Source organism: Chelonoidis abingdonii, chromosome 2 (genome assembly GCF_003597395.2).
Source record: "Chelonoidis abingdonii isolate Lonesome George chromosome 2, CheloAbing_2.0, whole genome shotgun sequence".
Taxonomy (NCBI): Eukaryota; Metazoa; Chordata; order Testudines; family Testudinidae; genus Chelonoidis; species Chelonoidis abingdonii.
Window position 1 is genome coordinate 45,653,677 of NC_133770.1, and position 20,759 is coordinate 45,674,435.

At 40.9% G+C, this 20,759-nt stretch overlaps 1 protein-coding gene across 13 annotated transcripts in view; it reads left to right on the forward strand.

Annotated features, from left to right (window-relative positions):
• The window catches only part of ADAM22 (ADAM metallopeptidase domain 22), a 246,355-nt gene that overhangs the window by 23,754 nt on the left and 201,842 nt on the right, over positions 1-20,759 (forward strand). For all 13 annotated transcript variants that reach the window (XM_032793371.2, XM_032793373.2, XM_032793374.2 and 10 more), the window contains exon 3: positions 9,994-10,070. In XM_032793371.2, the coding sequence (XP_032649262.1) occupies positions 9,994-10,070 (77 nt within the window). The remainder of the gene's footprint in view (positions 1-9,993; positions 10,071-20,759) is intronic.

The window sequence follows — 20,759 nt, forward strand, 5'->3', positions numbered from 1 at the left end:
CCAACGTTATTTTCTGGTCTGGAAGTAATTCCCTGCTGCAGCCGTTTAAACAGACTAGTCTGCCTGAAGACGCGAGCGTCAATGAACCCTTCCTGGCCATCCCACGTGGATGTGGTTGAAACGTCCCTGTGGTCCACCAGTGCTTGCAGCACCATTGAAAAGTACCCTTGCGGTTCACGTACGGGTGCCCTGGTGTCTGGGGCCAAGATAGGGATGGGTTCCATCTGTGGCCCCACCACAGTTCAGAAAACCCATTGCAGCAAAGCCATCCACTATCACCTGCACGTTCCCAGAGTCACAACCTTTCGTAGCAGCAGCTTAACAATTGCTTTGGCTACTTGCATCACTGCAGCCCCACAGTAGATTTGCCCACTCCAAATTGATTTCCGACTGACCGGTAGCTGTCTGGCGTTGCAAGCTTCCAGAGGTATTGCCACTCGCTTCTCCAGTGAGGGCTGCTCTCATGTTTGTATTACGGCGTTTCAGGGCAGGGAAAGCATGTCACAAAGTTCTAAGAAAGTGCTCTTACGCGTGCGAAAGTTTCGCAGCCATGCGAACGTCCCACACTGTCAAACAATGGGTCCCACCAGTCTGTGCTTGTTTCCGTGCCCAAATTCGGCGTTCAATGGTAGTAGATGCCCGTTAATAGCAGTAGCTCCAAAACGCTGGGGCCAGCGGTTATGGAGAATTCTGCTCCATCTCGTCATCGCTGTCCTCGACCGCTCAGCAATAGTGCTCCTCCTCTCCTCCTCGCCTTTGCAGTTCATTGTTCAGTATAGTCAGCACAAGAGTACGCGAGGTGTTGACATGGTCAGAATACCGTTTGTGATCTCAGGGCCATGATTGCTGTGCTATGGCGTTTGCTCAATGCACTCCGTGAAAAAGGCGCCAAAGGTGTCTGCTGCCTTCACAAAGGGAGGGGTGAGGCTGTACCCCAGCACCACCCGGGCAATGTTTTCTGCCATCATCAGGCACTGTGCTCTCAACACGGAAGTGGGAACTATGGGATAGCTGAGGAACAGCTACCCACAGTGCACCGCTCCTGAAATCGATGGTAGCCTTGGACCATGGACATAAGCAATCGATTTTTTGATCGCACTGTGGACGCGCTAAACCGATTTTATAACATCGGTTTTGTAACATCGGTTTAAACTACTTTGAAATAATCGTGCAGTGTAGACGTACCCTTAGAAGCCTTATCTTCAATAGTAGTTAAAATCGGTTTGTATTAATATAATTATGACAATAATTAGAAGCTCTCAAACTGACCCTGGATTAATCCTCTTGTAACATATTTCTATCTTGAAAAGTTTTCATCCAGGGCTTTTCTTTGTTCCCTATTGTTAATCTAGTACTTTATTCATCACACCATATTATCTTCTATTTCATGATTTTTTGCATTAGCCCTTTATCTTTGATGTGGAACCTTGTCAAATGCACTTTGAAAAATCTAAGGGTACAACATCCACTGAATTTCCTTTATTTGTCATGGCAGTGATATATTCAAAGACGTCCAGCAGATTAGATAAGCACCACTGCTCTCATACCTGAATCCTTGCCTGCTCTCCACAAAAGTTATGCTAATTGGTCTCAGAAGGAGATTAAAATTATAACTAAATTAAAAAACTCTATAAATAAACTAAAGTAACGTTTCTAGACATAAAATTGTCATTAATATAAAATCCAATATTTCAGGATTTTCCAAAGCTAGAAGCAAGTGCTGGGTATCTCATTAGGAAGTGAAGACTTGCCCATTTCAGTTATATAAAGCTGCCTTTTTAACTCTGGAGGGTCATGAAAAGTCTGGAATTAAACCTGTCACAGGTGCAAAACTGAATATTGCCTCACCTAGCCCTTGGGCCACATTAATTTAGGGTGGTTTTGGGGAGAATTTCTCATTTCGGGGGTGGGAGTACTTTTCTGGGAGTTTAATTATTTATTATCAATGGCGACTGAATCTACTCAGAAGTCTGGAATGTTAGAAGTAGTTCTGGAGAAGATGGATGAGTAGGCAGAGTTTAGGTGAAGTGGTCAGAGGGGCTGCTTAAAAATGGTCACCACCACCACTTAGATGTTTCCCATATGGTAATGATGTCCATAGGATAAACAGCATTGATCTTGCAATTATGGCTGCTCCATCAGCTCTCTGTCCACTCATCTGTCTTCCCCAGGACTCATTATTTCATCCCACTGAACAGGTTTAAGCAGCCTCTAATTTAATAACCACAAACAATTAAAAAACCTTTTAACTACTGGAAAGAATAGATTCCTGGCTTTCCAATGGGATATGCAGCCCTTGCTTTTAGCTCTGACAGTCCATTGGTATCATGATGTTTGTATGGAGAGAAACTATTTTAGAACTCAGGACCAGATCTTCAGCTGGTGTAAATTGGAAAAGCTCTGCTGAAGCCAGTGGAGCTATGTCAATTCCCCACTAGCTGAGGATCTGGCTGATAATGCTTCTCTCACCCTCTCAGGGCTGACAAGGGGCGGGGGGTGGGAGCTGGCACAAATTACCAGAGCCCGGAGGTCCAGAAGGGGGGCCAGGGCCCAGCTTCGTTGGCCCTGTTTAGCCGGTCCACCCTTGCTGTGGGGCCCAAAAAATTTTTTGCACAGGGGCCTGAACCCGCTCTCAGCAGCCCTGCACCTTCTGAAGCCTAGCAGGTGTAGAGATACAAAAGTATAGTTCAGTATTAACAAAGCAAACAAATGGAAAAAAAAAACCCTTTTAAATAGCCTTTCTAATTTCTAGTTTTTCAGCAAAGTTTGTGGCATGTTTGTCACTCAGGAGTCAGAAGCATCCCATATATATTCTAACTAAATTTTTACACAGCACTAACACATTCTCCTGTTTCTGCATTTTTGTATGGCGTCTGTTTAAGAAATTGCCATATGTATCTAGATATAGTTATAGGTGTGACCAAAGAGAGAGCTTGTGAACAAAGAGAGAGAATGACTAAGGAAGTGGTAAATTGTTGTCTACAAGTATTTCAAGAGGTACCTGCTAAGGATGGTCGGGACAAGATGGAGATTTGACAGTTCCTTCAGATGGTATCATATCTGAATCCAATAATTTTACCAGATTCAGTTTTGTATGATTCTAAATATTTTAGTGAATATTACATATTTAAAGTGGCCACCACCTCCATGTGTCCTAGGGAACCACAGTTGCTCCCCATTCTATTTATATTTTTTGTGCTGTACAACATTTAAAAGACTGATTCTTTTGTTCTGAGATTTTTCTATTACTAATATAGGCATGTCTCTGAATACTGGTCACTGACACCTGCGTGAAGTTTCAGAGGAGGTGACAGGATTGAATACATTGAACTAAATCAGTGGTTCCCAAACTTGTTCCACCGCTTGTGCAGGGAAAGCCCCTGGCTGGCCGGGCCGGATTGTTTACCTGACGCGTCCGCAGGATCGGCCAGTCGCAGCTCCCAGTGGCCGCAGTTCGCTGCTCTAGGCCAATGGGAGCTGCTGGAAGAAGCACAGGGACGTAGTGCCCGCCGCTTCCAGCAGCTCCCATTGGCCTGGAGCAGCGAACCGCGGCCAGTGGGAGCTGCGATCGGCTGAACCTGCGGACATGGCAGGTAAATAAAGCGGCCCGGCCCACCAGGGGCTTTCCCTGCACAAGCAGCGAAATGAAGTTTGGGAACCACTGGACTAAATTCTGGTCTTGGTTGCAGTAATAAATCACTGGATCTATTCTGGATTCATTATGGTACTTGGCCCTGCCTCAGTGGGCTGGAGTAAATGATCTTTCAAGATCCCTTTCAGCCCTACGTTTCTGTGATTGTATGATGTAACTAGGACGAGGCGTTGGCCCATACATAGAGTGCTGTGTACAGTAAAGGCTTATCTATGCAAACACTTAGTTCTGGGCAAGCTGGGATGTAACTCTACATGGTGCTAGCCTGTCTTGCACCATTTGTCAGTGTGGGCCCTGCTGCAACACATTAACAGTTCCCGAATGCATTGTGATCTACTCCCATTTCAAAGCTGCATAGATCAAAGCCAGAACACCTGTGAGTGTGGGTAGCAGGGCCCACACTCACAATCAGGACATGGCTTGTTAGCATTAGTTAGATTTACAGCTCAGCTTGCCCCAAACTAAAAGTTCATGTAAACACACCTAAAGGTTCCTTTTTAGCACTCTATTATACTGACTGTACATCACCCTGAATCTGATTTAGACTCTTCAGTTTCATATCACTTGTGTCAAAACCTCCTGTAATATTTCACATAGGAATGTTGTTTTAACTTCACAATCTTTAATAACGTCAATTGTTAACTACCCCATGTTAGCTGTGTATGGCACTCAGCACTGTCTACAGAGGAGCTGTCTACAGAGGAACTCCATGTTATGCGCTTGTGCAAATCTGACAACATTCTTTGGGATATGTTGTACTGCAGTCATCCTAGTTTAGAGGTGGATTAATCATACTGTCTTTTTTTTTTATTTACTTGCACGCAAGCTGTTAGTATTATGGTTCTGGAACTTCTAGATTGTTCTAGAGCTGGAAGCACTATGTTTTTTTCATTATGGTGGTGTTTTCTACTTCTGTCTCTTGTTCATATGCTGTATAGTGTGCTTCTTCCTTGTGACAGTGGAACTCCATTTTTATGATTCAGCTGTCACATGTTGACGTGTCACATCTATGATAAAAATGTTTCAGTTTTCTGGGAAAGTTGCTTGGTTTGAGAACTGAATGACATAATTGATTATCTTGCTTCAGTGGTTGAGAGGAGCCCTTGCAGGTGCCTTTCTTGTTCCTATTGCTTGAGTTAGATGGCATAAAAGAATCCATTGATTTCCTTCCCTTTGGTTCTTTTGTTGTCATGTGTCTGGGAATCTGAAGTTAATTCTTTGGTAGCCATTTTATCTCTTCTCTAAACAGTTCAGATTGTCAAAATATGATTTAGTAGTCTTGTTTAAAAATAGTGTAGAAGCAAGTTTTTTACTTCATGCATCTTGCAGAAATATTCAGTATTATTCTGAGCCTAGGAAACATACTGAATAGAGCTGAGTGAGAAATGTTTTTCCTGACCCATGAAAATTTGATTTTGAGAATTTTCCCATTGTGCATCAGGACAGAACAGAAACTTTCATAGTTTTTTGATGGGGGTGGGAGAAGTGAAGAAAGAGACAGAGAGAGACAGACACACACACATGCTAAGACTGACTGAAGTACTCCAGAATAGCCAAGAGTCCAATGGTTAGTGCACTTACGTGGGATATAGAAGATTCAAGTTTAAGTCCTGGTCTGAATCAGGTAGAGCAGAGACTCCTCCATCCCAGCTGAGTGCCATAACCACTGGGCTCTTGGTTCTTCTGGGGTGCTCTTTCTCTTTCTGTTTTTTGACTCAAAAATCCATCCTGAACCTGAGAAACTTTTCTGAACAAAGTTTTGTCAAACTTGATACATTGCTGCAAAAAGTTTAGCTTTAGACGAACTGAGATTTTTTTGACAAAAAATTCCCAACCAGATCTAGTACTGAACTGATTTTACTTCAGATTGTCAGATGATGGCAGAGGATTTTTTTTTCTGTCCATTTCTCCTTATTGATAATTTGGGATGTTGCATATTCTGTGTTTTATTACAGCAAACTGTTTCCTAAGGGATCATTCTTGTAAAGGATCCTCTTTACTTCCTGTCTGTTGGAAGTAGGATTCCTCCCTCAATCCTGTGCTTGACCAATTTACAGAGACCACCCTCTGGTTAAAGCTATGTCCACTCAGTCAGAATGAAATTTCTTTTTTTCTGTTGGGTCTCTTAGAGTTCATCAACATTTCTTTTACAAACAGGAGTTTGGTCCAAAATGGCCTTTTTTAAAAAAACAACAACAACAAACTGTTGCCAAAAAAGGCTACTTTTTGAAATGTTTCATATTGCACAGTACTGTTAACAAAAATGTTATCAAAAATACAATTTTGATAATCTAGGAGGTGCTAGTAGCTGCAATGGCAAGCAAGAGATGGACATGGTACCAGATTTGGGCTTCTCTAAACTTCTTGGGTTTCAATCTTAGAACTCTTGGGGACCACAGATGTAAATGGTGGAATCTTGGGTTGAACATAAAATGCAAACTGGGGACTACTGCAAAGGAATCAGTAGTAATCCCTCTGCATGGCACAGGAAAATGGAGAATATGAGCACATCAAATTCACCTAAAAATGATGTCACCACTTCAGCTCTAGTGCATAACAAAGAGAGAATTGAAGGGGTTTTGAACAATTTTTCTGTAAGCAGACGCAATGAAGACTTCAGAATAATTCTAAATATCTTGAAAACCCTATAATTTTAAAGTTTCAGAAAAGCTCCCACTCTCCTGATATTGACTAATTTTACATGAAAGGGATTATCATAAAAATTGTACCACTTCACATTTTCTTTTTTTAAAGGCTGTAACGCAATAAATAAGTCATAACATGAAAAGTGTGTGTGTGTGTGTATATATATATACACACACATACATTTCTGTATAATTTGTATGTGTAGAACTGTGTGTGTATATAAAAATATGCATTCAATGCCTGGAATCTCATAACTAGACAAATTTCAGATTAGAAATAAGCTACATGTTTTTAACAGTGAGGGTAATTAACCATTGGAACAATTTACCCAGGGATGTCTTAACATCAAGATTCGATGTCTTTTTCTAAAAGATCTGCTGTAGCTCTATGAGAAATAAGAGGCTTGATGGAGGAATCACCTCATGACATTCTATGGCCTGTGTTATGGAGGAGGTCAGACTAAATGATCATAATGGTCTTGTGTCTTTTGGCCTTAAAATCTATAAATATGTGAATTGTATATGTAAAAAGATATCAATAAAGAGGCACCCTAGCAGTTCGATAGTTAATTTTACATTGGCTCTTACAACTAAAGCAGGGTTTAAATTCCTGGGATTTATATGCACATACATTTCATTACCAAAACTGACCATTTTGAAGAGAAGGTCCAACCTCAAACTTCGACTGGATTCACCAATACTACTTGTCTTCTAAGCACTTAAAAAAATCATTCTGTTTTAAAAAATTGTACTTTGGGTCTCTATTTTGGGGGGAATCCCTGTTACTTGTGTTAATTCTCTTACATTGAAATTCCCATATTAGTGAACCTTCAACAAAATACCTATGCAGCGTACTTTAAAAAAGAAGCCAGCAAACCAAAAGAGTGTCATTCCCTTTACTTGTCATGTTTTCCTTTTCCACCAAGGAAACTGATGGCGAATGTGTCTCCATTATATATTTCCAGGCATGGAAAGGATAAGGTAATGCCTGTGAGAACTTGATCCTGGTAGCTCATTGTGGGCTGCAAGTAGCACAGGGAACTTAGGAGCAGTTCAGTGCTTCAAGAGAAGTAGACAAGGAAAGATAGGAGAGTCTTAGTGCTGTGAACTCTATCAGGCGTAATGTCTCCCTGCATTCCAAAGTCAAGGAGTAGGCAGGGCTACAGGGCCTTCATCCCTGCTTAATCCTTCAGAAATCTTTTTGTAAAATAACATTGACTTTCCAAAGAGGGAAGTTCAGGGGATCTGGTCCTTTCCTCTTCCTCCAGCTGAGCTTTCCTTGCGGTTCCTCATCTGCAGTGCAGATGGGGATGTTTCTCCAGTTCCCTGGGAGTAACTACCACTAGAGGAGCTCCCATTTTTTCCCTACCAATCCCCTTCTAAGGGCAGCAGCCAGCGTGAGCTTTTGTTCTCAGTACAGTCAGTGCTGCTCTGACTCTGCTGATGATATCATTAGCAACTGACAGCAGTGAGGAGAGCTTCTCCCTATGAAAGAGGATGGACCCCTGGGAGCCCTTGAACAGACTAACCTAACTTTCCTCTTCTTAAAGCCAAGGAAAATTGACTTGTTCCTCTTCACAACTCTAAATAGGGAGCATCCACTAGAAAGCCTCTCGAGGAGGATTTTCTCTGTAATATTTTGGGCCACGCTTCCTATTTTTTCCTTTTCAAAGCTCCTACCAGCCTGGGAGCTGGTGGCATTAGCTTGTTGGTACAAACATGACAGATTGAATTTCAAATTGTGTTCTACTGTACTTCACTATTTTCCTTCCCTCTTTATGCTGAAAGCTTACTGAACCGCCTTTTCTCAACACATGACCTTCCAATGTGAATACAGCACTCACTGAGCCCCATATAGTTGCCCAGGCACTTCTTTCTGTGGACCCCTTTGTGGAAGTGATGTGCCTCTGCACTTTGTAGAAGGGAGCGACGTGTGTTACGGGCTATCTTTCCTAATATCACAACCCCCATTTATGAAATGTAAAAATCTATGGGGCCCAATTCTGCTCTGGCAGCAAAGTAGCCCCAAAGCTGGGTTATCTGCCTCTGTGACGATACCACTTGTATTTGTGGGTTACCTGAGTGGCACAGATTTGGCATATGTCCCTAGGCCACAACACCCCCTACTACTTCAGGCATAGGGATGTTCCTGAGGGGACAGAGTGCAATCTCCAGGTGCTGAAAGACTCTTGGGTCAATGGGCAGATGACCATACATTAGGACAAACTTGAGGCTTCTGTAAATTGCTCCCTGGACTGTACCAACCCCAGGATTGAGAAGCATGAAAAAATGGCCTTTGCTTCCACATCTTTGGAGTGAGTTGTGCAGGCCATCCCAACTGACCTCCAGTAAATCCTTGATAACTTCTGCGCTAACCTGTATTGCATTTATTTACAGAAAGGTATTACGAGGGGTTTTTAAAGAAAAAATATAGTACTTTTTTAATCCTTCTGCCTATAAAGCCTTTAAATCCCTCCGCCTTAGTTACTACAAGTCCAGTTGTACAGGGTTCAGAGGGAAAGAATTGCAACTAATTTAAAACTCCTCCAAAGTGATCTAAAAATGGCTTTTTATTTAAACAAAAATCAGTTTTGCAGTTTAGTTTTTGGGACTTTCTAGGACTAGTGTCATGCTCTGTGTCCCATTGGAAAACTGGGAATTTTCCTTTTCTAATGGGGATGGGGGGAAGGCTCCCATTTCTGGCCCTGCAGGTTGTGAGACAACAGACCTTATACATGTCATTGAGTAGGACTAAATATTGGACTAGTGTAATTTTGGTGGTAATGAAGGAAGGATACACTTGGCTAGGAGAGGAGGAATGAGACTTCTCTAGCACATTGTTTGTTTAGGTTTTTTAAATGGCAGCTCTTTGTAGCTGCTCAGGGATTTGGAATGTTGGAAGTTGTTCTGGCCGAGATGGATTAGTGGGTAGAATGTAAGTGAGGCGGCCAGAAACCACATGATAAACGTAGCTGACCGTATGGTTTAGCAATTCATAACACTGCTATCACTCCTGTATATGTGCGCTGAAAAGAGAAAATTCCATGCATCAAGATCAAGGGTTTGATCTTGCAAGGTGCTGAGTACCTTCCATCGCCATATAATTTCAGTGAGGGTTGAGGGTGTTTAGACCAGACCACAAAGAAGCAGTCTAACCAAGTTAGCGTGCTTCATATTAGCAGCTGTCTCGCTATTCTCCACAGATTTGTCTCCAGATCCAGGTGCAGTCTAGATGGTTAGTCAGGGAAGGTTGGCTTGTGGTGTTTTTACCTTTCTGTTGAGAATATGAGTTCCAAAGAAAGATATTGTGTCCTGCAGTTCCTGTGGATCAATAGTGATGTAATATGAGAGAAATAACACCCCAATACAGGATGATGCATTGAAAACTCCTACCTTCGGAGATGCTAAGTTTGACAATGGGTTGCAAAGGTAGAAATTTATGAAAGGGAACATTGCCTCTATTTATTTGGGTTTATTATCCTGCTACTTCTACATCTTGAATAAAATCAGATAATATAGAAAAAAACATTATTCAACATATTTGTACACTAAACAGTAAGAATTTTTCCTGGGCTAATGGCATATTGATGCTTAATACTTTTATTTCATTTTTTGTCTATACTATGTTCTCAAATCTATGTGATGCATTTTGATGTAGCGGAGTGCTAACACATTTCAATCTTTTTAACATTGCAGTCCACTCATGTTGCCCGAGCCAGCTTCCAGGTTGATGCATTTGGGTCATCATTCATTCTAGATGTAATATTAAACCAGTAAGTACTGACTGTCTTTTATTCTGTATTTGTAAAGTGCCTAGCACAATCGGATGCCTATTTTGGTTGAAGTCCCCAGGTGCTACCGTAATACCAATAATAAATAATATTTGTATGTATCTAGTGGATTTGAAATAGTATTTGTTTTTTTCCTTGTTTTATCAAATATCTCTGTATATTTTGGCATATTTTCAAATATTGCTACTTACTAAGAAACTTACTGTAAGATGTTTTGTAAGATATATTATTATTTAGTTTGCAATTCTGCAATTGATAGTGTGCAGACATATTGCTGTGCCCCGTTGGACAAGGAGCTACTGAAAATTGGTAACTATTTGCTTTTTAATCCCTGCATATATTATGTTAGAGGTCCACTACTAACATTTACAGCTAGTTGTTGAAAGCCTAAGGTGAATGGTGCAAATGACGTTTCTGCAGATAAGATCCTTATCTTTTGAGAAAAGAGAAGCGTTATGAAACATTAGCATAGTGAATTTCAGACTAAAGAAAATGATTGAACAATAGTGAACTTATAAATGAAACCCAGTAATTAATTCTGATGCAACAGATTTCTTTTGGAAAATTCTCATCTGACAAAATTGAAACATTTCAGGTGAATGTATCAATATGGTAGAAATTTGACAAATATTATTGATATATTTAAATTCGATAAGGTTAAAGCACTTCGTTTAGACTTTTATCTTCTATCATAAGAGTAAGGGTTTGCAGAAAATTTATGTTGTTTAAAAGCATTACACAATGCATGAAGATCACCCTTCTACAGAAAAGGAGTCGCATATAGTGTGTGTATGTGTGTGCATATGTATGTACATATATAGGTGTACATGTACAGATAACATAACTTTTATAACAGATAGGGTGAAATCTTGGCTACATTGAAGTCAATGGCAAAATTCCCATTGACTTCAGTAAGCTCAGGATTTCAGCTGTAGTGTCAGCCTGAGGATTGTCTAATCAGAATAAATCAAATATTAATAGTATTTGGAAAGACAAGCAGAGGACATTATTTTACTATGAACTTCTTCAATAGTCAGAGCGGTAGCCATGTTAGTCTGCATCTGTAAAAGCAGCAAAGAGTCCTGTGGCACCTTATAGACTAGCAAGCGTATTGGAGCATGAGCTTTTGTGACATGCATCCGACGAAGTGGGTATTCACCCACGAAAGCTCATGCTCCAATGTCTGTTAGTCTATAAGGTGCCATAGGACCCTTTGCTGCTTCTTCAATAGCTTTTTCTATGAAAGTTATGTTTTTACTCTTCATGAAAATATGCTGTACATTTAAATATTTAAGCTATTTAAAATTAAGCTTCTTTTAGGATAGAATCCATTTTTGCCCCCGAAAGGGGTTAGATTGTGCTACCCTTTTTTCCTTAAAGGACTTTCAATGAGCATTGGAACTGGCCTAATGTGAGTAACGCTGCCACAATCCAGCCAGGGGCGGCTCTATGTATTTTGCCGTCCCAAGCATGGCAGTCAGGCGGCTTTTGGTGGCGTGCCTGCGGGAGGTCCACTGGTAACGTGGATTTGGCGGCATGCCTGCGGGAGGTCTGCTGGTTCTGTGCCTTCGGCGTACCTGCCGCCAAATTGCTGCCGAAGCCGTAGGACTGGCGGACCTCCCGCAGGCATGCTGCTGAAGGCCGAAGGCATGCCTCCCTCACGGCGACCAGCAGGCCACCCCCCACAGCTTGCCGCTCCAGGCATGCACTTCATGCGCTAGTGCCTGGAGCCGCCCCTGAATCCAGCCCTAAGAGATGAACTGCAATGTTTTTCAAAATCTAAAAATTTGTTCTCTCTCAAACCAGTAATGTAATGTAAACTAAATTCTGTCCCCAGTTTTCCCCATGTAGTGATGAAAATGAAAGGTGCTATTTGGCCTGTAATATGAGATTTTATGCAAGGTTTCAAAAGGGCTTTTGAAATTGCATTTGCTCATGCACAAATCTTATCAAATAAAAGGAAGGACCAAGGATACCAGAACAACGTGGGAAATGTATTTTTAATATATGTCCCAGGAACAAGTGTTCTATTCAAAATGATATATATATTTTGTCTTTACTATAATTCGAGTGAGTTCTTGCTTTTATTTACCAACTTGTATATTACATTTCTATGGTAGCATCAAACCTTTATTTATAAAAAATAAATGCTTTTTTGAGGGGTTTGGGAGAGGAGAGTCAGTTTTGTGGTTGCACAAGCAGAAATGTATGCCAAATTTGTGGATGGAGTTTTGGAAACCAGTTTGGAAACTTGGCCTTTTATAACAATATATTTGAAAATCAGTTAATCACTTGCCTGCCAAGACCAACGTTAGCGATTCTGTTTCCTCTGCAAATATTAATGTTAGCATTAATACCTAAAACTGTGCTGAAGCAGGCATGTGTTGGTGGCATCATCAGCTCTTGCTGGCGCTTGTATTTTGGGGAGTGTCAAGGAGATGATTTTGTCTTCTCCAAACCCTCACAAACTTTTGGAGTTACATTAATTTCAATTGGTAGGTGATAGGAAGAGAGCAATTTTTGAAGCATCTTTCAGTCTCCTCTGTTCCAGAAAACATGGATCTTATCTGCCTTTGCATGGATGCCTTGATGTTGGGAGCAATGTAAAAAAACCTGGATAGGTCTGTGCGTCACAACCATCATTTGGAAATTGTTTCAGTAGACAATTCTCCAGTTAAGCTAGAGGTCTTAGGGCTACTTATCCCTTGTTACTCAAGGGTTTAGTATGTATTCTGGTGATTTTGGGGTAATAGTCTATTTTCTTCTCTAGTTAATTAACTATACATAATGTGTAGTAGCCAGTAGTAGAAATATGTATTCGCAACTGTGATTCCATTCTATTCCCCAACAGAGATAAGAAGTCATCGGGGAAATAATATAAAGGAACATAAATAGATTCAATAAAGTTCACTAGCTTAACAGTTTGGGTTATTTCTTGCATTTGTTCTCTTCTCCCATTTTTCATCCCCTGCTTTTTCTTTCTGTCTCTCTCTAGATTCATTGTATACATCTTTGCATCATTTTCTCATTTCTCATTACTGTTTTCTCTGTTTTTTCATTACTTTCTTTCCTTTCTCCCTTGTTTGTCTGTTTCTTTATTTGAAAATCACCATTCCCATTCCTCTGTTTTGTCTGTTTATATTTACATTCCTTCTCATTCATGCCCTGATATCCTCCCTTCTATTATGTTGTGTCTTCCCCTTACTCTCATCTGTATTCCAGCTTCTCTTCACATTCCAGCACTTTTCTCTCTCCCCCTCAATCTTTTGAAGGCTCCCATATTTCTCTGTCTCTCCCCTCTCCCAATGACAGCCCTGTCTCTTCCTCTCCACCCCAAATGTTTACACACTAAATATCCCCTTCCCTTCTGGCTTCTGGATATGATGCTTCCTGGCAACCTCTCCTCTCACAAGTGTTCACCAATGAAAGGTCTAATGCTTCCAAGAATTTGAAGTGTATTTTTCCTCCTCCACCGCCCCCGCCCTGCCCTTTCCCCTTATCCTCTGAATTGCCTCCTCACCCCTCCCAGAGTGGCTACCACTGTTGAATCTGGGAATAAGAGGAAGCAGGGCCTCCTGTTCCTTTGCCTCCTCACCACATCATTTGTCAGCAACTACAGGCTGAGCTGGCTCTTCCACTTAGCTGCCCCACCCCTTGTAGCTGGAGGCCATTTTTGTAGCTCAGAAGAAGAAATGGATTAGCTGTGAACAGCTGACAAGGAGTTTGTGGAATCCCTTCACCACTAGTGAAAATCTCCCCAAAAGTAGAATTCAGTTTGGGCTCCTTCCCCTCCATCAAAAAATAGGAGCTGATGGTCATGGGCTTCAAAAGCCCCAAAGCCCAGCCTTCGTTGGCTCTAGTGTGGCTCAAGAGTAATCACTGGTTTTTAGAAAAAATTACTCAACTGTCAACCATGGAGCTTTCTTTATATTTTGAAAGTGATCTCTGCAACAAAAAGGGCTAAAAACAGACACTTAAAAATACAAACAAAAACAGATGGGCACTGACATGTGAAGGGTTGCTAAAAATTGAGGGCCCAGAATGTGTGTGTGTCTTGGCCAGTCTTTTAAACAGGAAAGTGAAAGAGGAAATAATTTCACAATGTTTTGTTATAGCATTTTGATTTACTTCAGAATTTAAGTCTGTGTGCATATGGTGTTTATTGTGAATTGGAAGCAGTTTTAAAATGCATTTTTGTTCATATGTAATAAATGTGCCTTCCTACATGAAATAAACTGAATGTTATGAATAGAGGGTTTGGGGCTGAAAATCAAAAGTTTGATGTAGGTTCCTGTGCAGTCAATGTTTTTTCCACTGTATACTTTTTTTTAGTTGCAATAATAACTTTACAGTAAGCTTTAATAAAATATTGTGTCTGTTTCAAGTTTGTCTGTTTAACTGGCTAAAGCATTTATGAAAAAGCTTTCAGGCTAAACTAGCTGTATTTTAAAAAGTTCAATCCATCAGGCAAGAGTTAGAAATGCATTAGTGAGAGCAGTGTTTTATAATACCATTGCTTCCTATGCATTCATTCCATGGTAGTCATCATTATTGTTTTTTTCAGTGTTATCAAATCAAATCTCAGAATTCACTATTAGCTGTGATATCCCAATGCTGCTCTAGGCTTCCCTACTTCAGAGCACATCTAAATCTGGCGATCAACCCAGAATCATGTGTGAGATGCGTAACAATTAAGTATGCTTGTTTTTTGATTCCTTTTCCTTCAAGTTTGTGAATCTTGGTTGGCATCTAGTGAAATGGGTATTTCTTGATTTATGCCGAATATTTCTGTTAAAATAGTTAATGTGACCATTTATACTTTCAAGTTGGTTTGTAATTATATCATTAAGTAAGAAATTGGAAAGGAAAATCAACATATTTGAGTCTGAAGCATTTCTAGTCTTGTTAAGCAGGATGTCATGTGCTATGGAGGGGGCAGCCATTCCAACCTTGGTTTGCTCCCCACCCTCTCAACTTTTGGGCATCTGCCTAAAGTGTCAGATTTGGCCCAACCCAAACTGCCCTGCTAGGCCTTTTAGAAAGGGGGCAGCAGATTGTCTTGAATAGCTTCTGGGACTACCCCTGCTCTCTGCGCTGCTGATCAGGAAGCAGCAGCAGTGGCCTGGGTTGGAGTTGAATGTGGAGTGACAAAGCCCTGATCCCTGCCCTAGGCTGGCCATTGGTGAGATGCCCGTCACCCAAACTCCACCCACCTGCCTCCCCCCCTCTGGGATGGGACTGGCCCACCAACCTACCACAAGCAGCCACAGCCTCAGCATGTAAGCATAAGTGGGGGGGTTACTGACAACTTTCCATCCCCCTTCCAGAATTTTTCTGAAATGATCTGTTGCTGTGAAGCACATACATCTGCCTTTATGAGAACTGGGCCACAGTGTATCTATCACAGAATGGATTTAAAAAAGCTCACTAACTAGATGGGGAGAGGGCAGCTATAAGATTGTTCTACAGAACAGTAAATAGGATTATCTATAGCAAGATTAGTGACTGAGAGTTCAAAATGTGGAGGGATTCTCCTAGGGGAAGTGCATGGAAAGCTTAGAAAAGGGGAGTGGAGACACCTCATTCAGTACATTTTCTTTAGCATACATATAATCACAAGGTAAGAATTTTATTTACCTTTAATACTTGGGGGAAAAAAAGCACAAAAAAGGCATAAGTGTTTTATTAAGCTGGAGAAGGACTAAAAGAGATGGATACCTTGGAGTGAGTAACCTTCACACTCCAGCCCAGCTTAGGCCATATCTATGCTACCTGCTAAATTGGCAATGCTGCGATTGGTGCAGCAGTGTCGATTTAGCAGGTCTGGTGAAGACATGTTAGGTCGATAGCAAAATGGTCTCCCATCGACTGCTGTGTTCCATCTCCCTGACAAGAGTAAGGTAAGTCAGCGGGAGACACATCTGTAAATCGACCTAAGTTACGGCGACTTCCGTTAAGTAACTTACGTAACTGAAGTTGCGTAATTTAGGTCCATTTACAGTTGTAGCGTAGACCAGACATTAGAAAAAGCACAGGTGCCTGCTGACTTAAAATGCAATGGTGGAAACTCTCAACAGTGTGTGTTGTGTGAACATACCAGTCAGCACAAGACTTGGGGTGCAGCTCTCTGTTTTAGCCAGCGCTGTCTCCATTAGAGGCTTTAAAAGCCTGCCTCAGAAGCAAGCCATCATTTTATAGGCAGTCTGTATAAGGATGAAGGGTTTGTCTTTATATGGTCATGATAGCTCAAATGCAGAAGGGCTCTGTTTTGAACAAATTGAAAGTTATAGTAGTATGTGTATATCACTATTATTTACTAGGGTGGGGATTATTTACAGTAAAGGGATATGGCCATGCCTCTTCTCTGCCATTACCTCTTCTTTGGGACATTGTATGCTTCCAGTAGGGCACCCAGGGACCAGTCCCTGCATTCCCCTGAGCACCCAGACTGCAGTTGTAACAAGCCATTGGGTAAGTTGTGCAAGAGGAATAGAGAGAGAGGATCCTTGCACACTCCCCTCACCTGTGCACTCATGTGGGGCTCTATTACATCCTGGCCTTAAATCTGGAGTAAGTTACTAAAATCAGTGAAATTGTTGTGTGTAATGGAAAGCAGAATGTTTCCTTGAGCCCTTGGATGAGATTAAGATGGGCCAGTGGCAGGGAGGCTGATCTGGGGCTTGGAAGACTGAGTTCAGTTCCTTGTTACACTACAGACTTTCTGGGTGACCTTGGACAAGTCACTTAGCTTGTTTGTGCCTCAGTTCCCCATCTTGTAAAATAGGGATTATAGCACTTCCCTACCTCAGCGAGGTGGTGTGAAGGTGAATACATTTAAGATTGTGAAATGCTCAGATATTACAGTAATGGAGTTTATCTAAGGGTCACAATTCAGGGCAACTGCACCTTTATTTCCCCTCAGTGGTTCATCAAGGGCACCTACTCTTGGCTTTCAGCTGCCCAGCTGTTGCCTCTCTTGGGTGGATACACATATCTCTCTTCTGACTGCAATATTCCCAGGCTGGACAGTTCCCTGCCTTCACTGTGTCATTCTGAGCACAGACAGATTGCCCTAGGACATCTGCTTGCTTTCTCTTCAGAGACCGGTAACAGTGTTATTGCTACAGATATATGCTATTACATGGCTCTCTCTAAGCAAGCCTACTTTATTCTTAAGGTACAAAGCATTGCAGAGAAAACATACAAAAACAATACAAGAACCTACATAGATGCTAATAAGCTTACCAGAGCTCATTCTAACTCTCACAGGGGCTCTGGCAAGTGCAGTCTTTTAATATCCTACCCTACGGCATCCTTGTGGTTACAAGTTCATCAGAGCTTCAGCTCAGAATTGGCACCCAATCTTATAGGGCCTCAGTTTGCCAAGTCCTTGCAATGCTTCTCTAAGGATTGGGGCCCTTCATGGACCAGAGGTTCTGTCTATTTGCTGGATCAGGAAGTAAGCCCCAGGTTAGCCTAAACTCAGGCTTTTAATACAAAGCCTGAGAGAATCCAGTTTGAACTAGAATATTTGTGTCTCCGTAGGCTGATAACTGAGGAAGTTCATTACCATCCACCTACTAGAGAGGGTACATACAATTCCACAACAACACATACACCATTGCATGTTTAATACAATTCTCCCAGAGATGTTAACTCTACTTTCAATAAGTTTTTTAATTCAACTCAGTAAAGTTGATCTTAATTCCATAAGGTTTGTTCAATATATTGCAGAATATTGTCCATCTGTCACAATAAGTACTTAAGATAGATATATAGAGAACAAGCATTGCTGTAAAAAGATGAGAATAACTGGAACAAGAAAGATGTTTTGAAACAAGGCTCAAAGTCACCTTGTAGAATGTAGAGTATAAAATGAAACTGCATTAGAAATCAATAAAACGTGGTATGTGGAGCGCTGAACAAGTATATTGTCACCAGATGTCTTTTTTCTTTTAATTTATCGCTAAACATAGAAAGTCATAGCAGCATTCACTAAATAACAATTAAAAAGACATTTGGAATCTTTAATGTTTAACTTCACTTATTGTTAATGTTACTTGGACGATAAATAGCACTACAGCAACTAAATACCCATGCACACCACCAAACAAATGTTTGTAGTCTGTGATAAGAGAGACAAATATTCCATATTCCAAGTGGGAATATTTCTTATGGGAACATATTTCAACCAAGGTTTTTCAATCCTATATCAGATCACAAGCTTCATTTAAAAACAAAACAAAACAAAATGAAAGACAATTTAAAAGCCAAAAGCCATTTTTTTTCCCCATGAGAAGACAAGCTGCTAAAAGCCTTCTTGAAATTTATATTGGCAACTAGTCACTAGTATTATTATAAATGTGTCAAGTAAACTGTAAATGAAAAATATCTAAGAGCACCCTGAATCAAACCTTTTGCACACATGCAACTCAAATGGATATGGGTGCTGACATATGCAAAGGTATATCAGTTCTCTACAGGTAAGTCTGAATAGTATATCCCCATTCTTGAGTCTTCACCTACAGCACTGGTGAAGCAGTTAAATGATTTCAGACTGTGTGCTATAGTCCACTCCTGGATGCCTCTCACAAGACCACAAGACTGTCTATTTTGGTGTAAGTACTAGGCCAGATTCTTCTCTCCATTACACTAGTGTAAATCCAAGGAGTGTTGCTGGGCCAGATCCTCCCATGTGCGTGAGTTGTGCTCAGGGCAAGACTTGAGGAGGCATCCACTGGGGCAAAGTTGGCTTCAAACCATCTTTGCTGTCCCCCAATCCTGAGTCTAATTGGAAGCCAGGCCAGTCCCCTAAAAGCTGCTTTAACCTATGCCTAGCTGCATGTAGCCCAGTTGTTCCAGCAGCTGGGGCTCAGTGAGTTGAAGATGCATCAAAGTATGCCCCTTTCTCTTGCTCCCTCTCCTGAGTGCCAGCGCTATACCACCTGAGAATTCCCATGTGTGGGGGAATCATGAGGGGTCAGATCCTGCAGCATCACAGCTGTTTTGCACTGGTAGCAAGGGGCTGAGGATCTGCCCCCACTGTATCTAGTATAGTTACACTTTGGGCCTGATACTCTTTTATAGCAAGGTCCTTTGTGCCAGTCTTATAGTGTAAAGGGTGTGTGTACTGTAATTCACACACACTTTAAGGTCCAGTTTAATGCCAGAGTGATGTAAAGAGGCCATAATGTAAATGAGAATCAAGCCCTTCAGGTGTGATTGGTCTAAACTCTTTTGCTGTATTTTTATAGCCATTTGCTTATGATTCCCAATCCAAGCAGTTTTATTAGACACCTGCAGAGTCAAAACCCTAGCTGGCTAGTTTGAGTTGTGCTTTCATAATGCCATTTTGTAAAGTAACTCATCCCACCCTCATCTTTAGAGGCAAACTTATACAACACTCATGTAAAAAACAATCTTACCAAATACTTCCTCCCTCCCATCATTGCTTTAAAGACTAATGTTCACTAGGGTTACTTATTATACACCCCAACATATGTTAGCAGTTTGGGAATTGTGTTGTACTTTTTTTGGATAAACTGGCTTTGAGAGGCTCAATTTTTATTTTTAAAGTTTTTATCATTAAACATATCCACTGTGCAGAAATATGATTACTGGTGCCAATGCGTCTTTGTGTATAGCAAGACCAAATCTGAGGTTTTATTTGTGATTTCATGTAGATTCTGAAGCCCAATGGGACCGTTGTGCTCATCTAGTCTGACCTGCTGTATAACATAGACCGTAAGTCCTCCCTGAATTCCTTCTGGACTAGATCGTATTTTTAAAAAAAACAAAAAACCAACAACAAAAAACATCCAGTCTTGATTTAAAAAGTGCCAGTGATGGAGAAACCACCACAATCCTTGGTATGCTGTCCCAATGGTTAATTACCCTCTCTGTTAAAAAGTTGGTGTCTTATTTCTCGTCTGAATTTGTCTAGCTTCAACTACAAGCCTTTGGCTCTTGGTATACATTTGTCTGCTAGATTGAAAAGCCTTCTTACTAAATTTCTATTCTCTATGTAGGTATTTATAGACTATGTTCAGTCACCCCTTAACCTTCTCTTTGTTAAATGAAAGATTTAAGCTCCTTGTGTCTTTCTCTACAAAGCATGTTTGAATCCTTTAATTATTCTCATGGATCTTCTACGAGTTTTCTCCAATTTATTAACATCCTTCTTGCAGTGTGGACACCAAAACTGGACACAGAATTCCAGTAGCAGTCACACCAGTGTCAAATAGAGAGGTAATACAACCTTTCTACTCATACTTAGATGTATAAACAGGAGACTATTAAGGATCTCAGCAGCCTTTTTGACCACAGCTTTGCACTAGAAGTTCATGTTCAGCTAATTATCCACCATGACCTCAAAGTCCTTTTCACTGTCACTGCTTCTCAAGATAGAATTTCCCATTCTGCAAGTATGGCCTGAATTCTTTGTTGATAGAAGTATGACTTTACTTTTGGCCAGATCAAAATGCATATTATTTGCTTGCTCCCACTTACCAAGCAGTCCAGATTGCTCTGTATCAAGTGACCTGTCAGCTTGATTATTTACCATGCCAATCTCTATATCATTCGTGATGATATTACATTTTTTCCAGGTCACCAATAAAAATGGTAAATAGCGTAGGACTAAGAGCTGATCCCTATGGGATCAGTAGAAAT